We start from the raw sequence: 8,469 nt of genomic DNA, 5'->3' as shown, positions 1-8,469 counted from the left end.
AGCACCTCAGTTTTGATAAATATTTGCTCTATAATTCCTCAGGTACAGTAAGATTAGTGCTGTTAAGGGTAAGTGCCTCAAGAGCACACACATCAATGTATGAACTCACTCACAATTGACGGAAGAAAATTTGTTGAGGAAGTTACCCGTTCTCTTAGGAGAACTACCTTTTCTCAAACATATATCATAATGGTGGATTGTGGTAGCCCAAAGGTAGAGCATTGGACTACTGACCAAAGGACCCGGGCTCGATTCCCAGCCAAGCCTCTCTGGGCACCTGCAGCTCCACCCAAGCTTTGTGTTTTTTCGGGTACCAAATCTTTATGGGAAACCATAACCGGCACGGAAAAGAACTGGTCCACCTACCCTGATGTGTGAATTTTACATACCGTCGGGCTTATTACTGGGTGAACTCTATGATCACCTACCAAATCGACCTTAGGGTTCAATACTGCGTTTGTGGTTTTCTTTATATCATAATAATATTGCTTTATTGTTCAAAATGGTCGAAAGAATATAACTCATCAGTATTGAACTGTTAACACAGACACCACAGAAAAAATACAGGAAATAGGAGGTTACAAACACCAGCAAGGAGATAATGAACACTAGAACAGATACTATCATTTGATGATTCTCATTTTGAGTTCATGATGAAAGAACTTATCCAAGCTGTAATATGGCTTGATTTGTGACAGTTTTCACAGGTTCATTTTAAAATTAGTAGGGTAAGTAATTGATTTTGGAAGTTCATTGTAAATTTGGGAAGCACAATGGCGAGGAATTTGCATAGAACAGGTTAGGTTTTGGCCACTTAGATGTATATTTTCTCACCCATGGGTCAGGTAATTATGGAAAGTTGTATTAATTAGGGAGATGGAATGAATTTTTTTTACATAAACATAGCAATATAGGATAGAAATACAAGGGCAAGGAAGGATTCTCAGATGCTCAAATAATGACCTACCTGTGGATACCCAAAAAATGGCTTTGATTTTTTGTAATGAGAATGCTGTTGAGGAAACCCTTGATATACTCCTGAAGACTATACAGTATAAGGGATATGAGTGAGTACTGGCATAGTAAAGTATTTTTAAGGTGTTAATGTAGGTTATTTGGGCTAATTTTCTTAGCGTGTAAATACCTGTAAAGAGTTTGTTAGAAAGATAATTGATAAAGAGTGGTCCATTCAAGATCTTCACATAAGTGAGGGCCCAAGAATTTTGACTGTTGAAGAAGGTTGGGTCATGTGCTGTTCACTTCAACAAGGACTGCCTACCACAACAAGGAGGCAGATACTTACGATGGAATTGCATGAAACAAGTTTTATTGTTGTTAAATGGCAAATTGTTGTTTGAAACCAAAGGTACATATACCTATTAGTGTGTTTGTGCTTATTAATGGATTAGATGGAACATTTTCTGGTTGGGTCATAATATTCTAGACCTGTGATCACATTTTCTGTAAAATTCATACACACACATGCATACAAAAGAATTGGTTTTTCGAAAGGAATATGGTAGTCTAGTGAGTACTTTTATAGCCTTTTAGTATGTTTCTTTTATCCCAGAAGGTTTTCTTTTCCTGAGTATATTTCACAGTAAAGGAATAATGGCAAAACTACCAACTTAATTGATAATTCATGTTCATTTACATATCTCATGTAATCTGTAATTGTATTATTTTTTGTGCATATACGTGTCTTTTTTAATATTATTTCAACTTTGAGAGTGATGGTTTATAAGCAAACTTATGTTTAATATGCACACAAAAATTTAAGGGGAGATTTCTTCTTCAGTACTACTTAAGGAGAATTAATGACCCCATTTAACTTCCTCTGGGTATGAGCATTCTTTTAACTGACTTATAATTTGTATTTAAGGTGTGGGCCAAGTTTATTTTACTACCACTGAAACAAGAAAATGTAAAAGATAATTTCAAGTATAAATTAAATCTTACCTACCTCACCAAGACTTGCTTACTCTGGATTTGTATTGGTGTTATTAAATGTGCACAAACATTTGATTTTATTATATTTATTAAAACATTTTTATCAGTTAACAATCATTCATGACAACGCAAGCTTTTAACAAAATTCTTTGAAATGGAATTTCATTTTTACAGTTTTTGGTTAAACAAAAGAGAAGACTAGCTGAAAGTGGCATATATACATACAAATAAAACCTCATTTAAATTTTGTCAGAAAATGGCATGACTGTCATTAAGGTGATAAGTGGGCACCCTAAATCATCTTGAAATAGGAAATTTATTTACCATAGTTGTTGCGGGAATTATGAGGCTTTTGTTTCCCATTTTTTAACTGTAATGTAAGTCCAAATAAAAACGTAACAGTTCATTGAATTTCAGTGACAATCAATGAAACCTGAATGAATAATGCATGGATTTCACATAATCAATTACAATTCGCTCTGAGAGAGTGAGGTTATACTATACTTTCTCAGTACCATTACTTAGTAACAAATTTTTTATAATATTTAAATTGTTGTGTACAGAAAATGTGTTGTTGTTTTTTATTTTCTCTATTTTTGACATTGTTAAACCCAAATGCAAAGAAGAGGAGGTGTTGCAACATTATCCCATGAAAATATATGCTTGGATTTCAATATTTGCAACTTTGGTGGTAGGTATCAGTATTTTTTTCTTCTGTTGGCCCAGCATACAGAGCAGTTGATGTATTATGCTTATCGCCCTTCAAGAAGATTGTCCCCAACTCAGTTGCCAGGTCAACTGCAATATCCAAAAAAGAAAATTTGATTTATTGGTTACATATTATAAGCTAGAATGATGCAGCATCTTGTGATGCTAATATTTTAATTAAATATCTATTATCGCTGTAAGCACTTGAATACAACAAGGTAAGCTGCATCAAATACATTCAAATGAAAGGATTGAAATGAATGAAACACAGAAGTAAAAGGATCACTGTAATATATATTACTTTGAATATGATTTCTTATATTATTTGATAAAATATGAACACCTAAAATATCCACTCCTATCACTGAGGATACGAAAAACATTTTAGATTAGATAAGATTGATTTTGAGTTCATGGAAACTGTATAGTTTCAATGTAAAGAGGATTTTAGCAGATATTATTAAATTTTAATGTGAATTACCAGAAATTTTGCTAATTGACAATGTTAGCTAAAACACTGATTCAAAAATAAATATTATTCACTAGCATTTCACTATGAACAGTATTTAAGCTTCAGAGAAAGCTTGTTTTTGCAAAGCCTGTTTTTGGAAGCCTGGATTTGATAATGTTCCACCTTCAAAAGCAGGAACGGGTGGTGCCAAGACTGATTTTTTATGTATTGTCAGATATTAAAATAGGAAATACTAAGATGACTATTACGAAACTATTATTAGGTCACTGGAGGGCTAGGGACCGATTTAGGGTCAAATACAACCCACAAATTCAAGCAAAACTACACCCACGAAGTCATATGTATATTCATGCAAAATCCTTTACAAGTCACACGCATGCAGATATATATATATATATATATATATATATATAATCAACTAACACACACTTAACTATAACCTAACGCGCCTATGACTATACCTTATGTCTACGCGACGTTTAATCTGGTCCTGACTAGTTTGACCCCAGATGCTTTATACTTTTTCCGTGAAATTTACTTATTCCATGCCTTCATCCATGTATTTTGCCTTCCATGTGTTTATTTTACCTTTAAATGCCACTTATGTGTTTCCTACAGGCGATCTGCCACCTTTCACAGCATTCTATATGGTCACTGTCCTCCACAAACCGCCCCCCCCAATTGTTATATTTAAATAATAATATCTACTTAAATGTAGCAATTACTGTGTGAAATCCACTTTCACCCAGATTAATAGCTAGAGTTAAAAGTTTCAAAATGCAATAACTCTAATGATTACAATTATAAAGTACTTATAAAATAATCTTTGAAAGTTATACTGGTAATTCAATTACATCCTAATACTGACTATGGCATACATAGTGTGTAAACCTGCTTAAGGAATGCATCAGAAACAACTCAAGGAAAGGCTTAAAATAAAATGAATAAAATGGCTGAAATATTTTTAGCAGAGAAATTTTCAACACGGAAAACACTTGTTGATCATTATATAACCCCATGACCGCCTAATCTCTCATTCTGAAGATCCCGCGCATTTCGCTGAGTTGGATGCATTTGTTTTTGAGGTTCGTGGTGTCTCTTTTGGCTCTATCTTCGAACGTGAGGGCATCCGCGGGCTCCTGTAATTTTAGCAGTCAGACTTACTTGATGCTATGCAGAAGATCTTTCTTGTGTATTTGCTATATTTGTGTAAATCAAAATGTGTATTTACATGGGTGCATTGGACACTTCTAAGCTTTGATAGAGAAACCGTGAGTCACTTGACATTTCATTGGTCGAATTGAAAGATAGATTTATAGAATTGCCTTTTTGCGTATAATGTTTGGGGATAATGAAATCGTTCATATTAAATTTATCATGGGAATCGCATGAACAACAGTTTCATTCTAATTTATCTGCAGTACTCGAGGGAGAATGGTGGAATTAATTTGGGCATAAGTTGTAAGATTACATACATATGAACGTCAAATTTATCATTGTAGCCGCCATTCAAAATCGATGATAATAATTTGGATGCACATGGAACTTAATTATTGTACCTGTATGACGGCTGTAATTAAAATTGTCTCTGCGGGCAATGCTTATTAAGCTTATCGAAATCTACCTTTGCTTCAGAGGCTTGTTAAGAAACTAAAGAATTGCCAGATTATGCTCCGTACAGCTTCACAGGTTCAAAAAATGTGCCTTTGATGGAATAGAATGTGCCTTTATTTTCTGATTAAGTATGAAAAATACGCTAAATTGCCGTGTTTTGAAAAATTTGATTATTCGTTTTCTGTAGACTTGTAAATGGCCATCATCTAGATACCTACAGCGGGACATGCTCGTGAAACCATGTGATTTGCACTATACCTGATGTAGAAGCCCAAAATTGTTTCATATTAAGTATTCTATCAAGATTGTATTCCCAGAGATGCATATATAGAGTACAAAAAAGTAGTAGTAGTTTATAGAGGTGGTGACCGACAACTGAGGTCATTTACGTCATTAGGGATGGATGGAAAAGGAAGGTTGGAGAGAAACCCGGCGTCTGCATTAGCCTACTCTTGTCGAAAGGCTCCAAGGGGTCCGCAGTTTAACGTTCCATGCGATGGGCGTCGTACTCACTCAAAGTGCTCTCCACAAAGCACCTCAAGTAGGGATCAGGATACCACTAAAAAAATCCGGGATTCGAACCCGGGTCCTCTGGTGAGAAGCCAGTGGGTTAGCCACCGCACCATCCCGAACTCCCGCTAAAAAGTGTATTTAATTTCACCTTATATTATTTTTTCATTGTTGTGATTGGAGCTACATTGTCAATTAATAAATAACAACTGGGGACAAATATTTCAATAGCCAAGAACACCATTTTTAAGTTTGTCATGGTTAATGTTCAGCAACAGGAAAAGGAGGTTATCCCTTAACTCAAGCCCTCAAATTAAGGATTTACATTCATATTGCTCAGAAGAAGAGGTATTTTTAGCAAAGTGGAATGAATTAAGAAAGGAGAGGCAAAAGTGGAATAAATGTAATTTTTATTTTACCACCTTCTTGTTTTAAATGGTGATTGATCTGTTGCAAGTGGAAAAATTCGATGAACCGTTTTGTAATTAAACCTTCCAATATCTTTTCTATCTTGTCCTCCAAATCTTTCACTTGCTCTTCTTCTTGTTATTGGAATTTCCACACAGCTGAAAAAGTAAAAGGTTACTAATTATTGGCACATTAAAGTTGCTTCATATATTTAGGATGAAATACATGTACATAGTTTCAAATTACTTGATTTATATTTATAACCTTTCAATTAAAATAGTGAGTCCATAGACATTGAAGATTGAGAATGAAATAGGCAATGAAAATTTTTCAGAATACGCATGAAAGATTCACTCTATTCAATAATTAATCGATTGGTATTTGTCTGCATTTTTCACGAGGTTGAAGCTATTGGATTAAATAATCCTTATTATAAACATCAAAACAGTACAATATTCCCAAATATTGTGTAAATGTATTTACTTTTGCTTTGTGGAAATGTCTTTAAAAATGTATACATATTTATTTCGCTAAAAAGTATTTAAAAGTCATATTCATACTCATTCATATACATTCTATTGCAAAATTGTCTCTGAATTTAATGCATCTGTAAATACAGACAAATAATATTCCATTGATGAAAATCTTCTCACTGCCTGGTGACAGTATGTTGTGCCAAAACATATTTGTATTTTTAATTACCATTTTAATTTAACGTTTTTATGTGGATTATTACAGAATTATTTCTGGAAAATATAAAATGCATTATAAGCTGTTGGAGAATGTATGAAATAGTTTTCATCTCATTATTAATATAACCCTCTAAAAATGTCACTTTGGGCATCTATATTTTTCATTTGACACCGTCATTAAATCCTCTGCTATAAATTGGAGGCTTCCAATCAATATTTTTGCTTACCTGCAAGTCTTTTCGTCATGGTAAAATCCAGTGCTGCACTCCTTTTCTTCACGGCACTTGCAAGTACATTCTCTTGCATCCCATAACTTCTTTTCACTCTCATTATTACATTTGTCTTCATCATCATAATTGACACACACACACCTGCATTCACGGTCACGATATTCTTGAAACTTATTGCAGTCCTAAAACATTGGATATTACCATGTTAGTTCACTTCATAACTATGCATATATTAACATATGGACTGGGTTTGAAATAATTTGTAGTATTTACAGTGGTATAACCAGGGTGATCGGGTTGGGGGAAAGGGTGTGGTAGGGGTAAATCAAACAAGTCATTCAACCTTGAAACAAATGACTATTGTATTTAACCAAACAATACAAGGATACCCAGTTGAAAATTTTTTCTGACAACTGAGTGCCATCAATTAAACTGAAGATGCTTTTTACGTTGGTGGGTAAATATAATTCTGATAATTTAAGGCGAGGAACCATATTTTAAATGAAAAATCATTGTCCTTCAAAAATAATTTTGTTAAATATTTTCAGAATGAATTAAAATAAATTCTATTTTATTCATGTAATAATAAAATACCTTGGCAGTCGAAATATGTATACAAAATTTAGCAATATGATAATTATAAAACATTTCATGATTAAGGCTCACATTCTCTAACATATCTTCCTGTAGCTGTCGCTACAAGATGAAAAGTTTATTCCTACAAATTAATATTTGAGTATCCATTATATATCAGGCTAAATTTTCTTATTAGCTTCATTTCCATACTTAGCAAGTTTAGCATTAACTTTTATGCCATTAAACACAGCTTTTGCAATCATCTATAAACGCATCAAACTAGGAATTAACTCATGTAGTTTTTAGTCCAGAGAAAAATGTAATTAATTATTTTATGGAAAATTTATTCTTCACTAATAAAAGCTATATTAATGTTTTGACCCTTTATTGTATTTTATAGTATTATTTGTAGTTGGTGTGAGGTGGACTTCAAATCCCTCATTAAAAGTGATCATTTTCCTTGGAACTGTGTTTGAATCACATAAAGTCATCTATGCATTGGTATACATTTTGAAGAGGAGTCAATAGGATGCTCTTGGGGAAGGCTGTAACTGGCAATTTATTCAGAAGGGAGAAGCTGTGGTGCGGGGTTGGATCAAATGAGGAAGAAAGGTGGGTGGCAGAAATTGATAACAGTGAAAAATATACTGGAGAGGGTGGAGGTGCATGAGACCAAATGATGAGGACATCAGATCCTGTGGGTTGGTGAAAAATGTTCACTGTGGCAATATCCAGTTCCTAAATTCTCATTTCAAGCTTTTCATGTTCTGCATGAAATAGTGAGATTGAAGACATTGTAGCCATCCTTATCTCTCTGACTGGGTCAAAATATCTACACCCGCCAAAATTACTGCTGAACATTGGTGGTTCCTGGCAATATTTATGGGGTTAGACTTAGAGGCAGTAAGGACCACCCAACCTCCTCCCCCATGTCTATGCTATTGGGTCATCATTAGTATGTTCTCAAATATGCAAGAATATAACTCAGTATGGCATTAGGCATTAGCCTTACTTGTCAAGTTCATGCCAAGGCAGTAAAATATACAACGTATTTAAATTAATTTTTATCAGTTGTTTTTTAACGCTTCAACTACAAATTATCGCGCAGCATAGAGAGACATGGCTGATTTTTCAAACTGTTCAGTTAAGTTTTCAAATTAGAAATTAATTAATTAGCATACTATGACTTTTAAAGAAATTATGAAGAGAAATCATTTATGAACCACAATGAAAATAAGATTATTTACAATATATGTTGCCTAAATTAATTTTTATAATAATTATATTGTCTTTTGAAGAGACCGATACA

The 8,469-nt window shown here is 33.6% G+C and overlaps 1 protein-coding gene across 1 annotated transcript in view; it reads right to left on the bottom strand.

The window, feature by feature from the left end:
• Window positions 1-2,062: 2,062 nt before the first annotated feature.
• The window catches only part of LOC139697622 (uncharacterized), a 61,004-nt gene continuing 54,597 nt past the window's right edge, over window positions 2,063-8,469 (bottom strand). The window contains exons 7-9 of the mRNA XM_071596402.1: window positions 6,582-6,766; window positions 5,677-5,820; window positions 2,063-2,748 (exon numbers count right to left, since the gene is read on the bottom strand). Of these exons, the coding sequence (XP_071452503.1) occupies window positions 2,745-2,748; window positions 5,677-5,820; window positions 6,582-6,766 (333 nt within the window). The 3' untranslated portion in view covers window positions 2,063-2,744. The remainder of the gene's footprint in view (window positions 2,749-5,676; window positions 5,821-6,581; window positions 6,767-8,469) is intronic.

Source organism: Hetaerina americana, unplaced genomic scaffold (assembly GCF_022747635.1).
Source record: "Hetaerina americana unplaced genomic scaffold, ioHetAmer1.1.p SCAF_8, whole genome shotgun sequence".
NCBI classification, from domain to species: domain Eukaryota; kingdom Metazoa; phylum Arthropoda; class Insecta; order Odonata; family Calopterygidae; genus Hetaerina; species Hetaerina americana.
The sequence above is the reverse complement of the archived record's forward strand: the minus strand, read 5'-3'. Positions and strand labels throughout refer to the sequence as shown.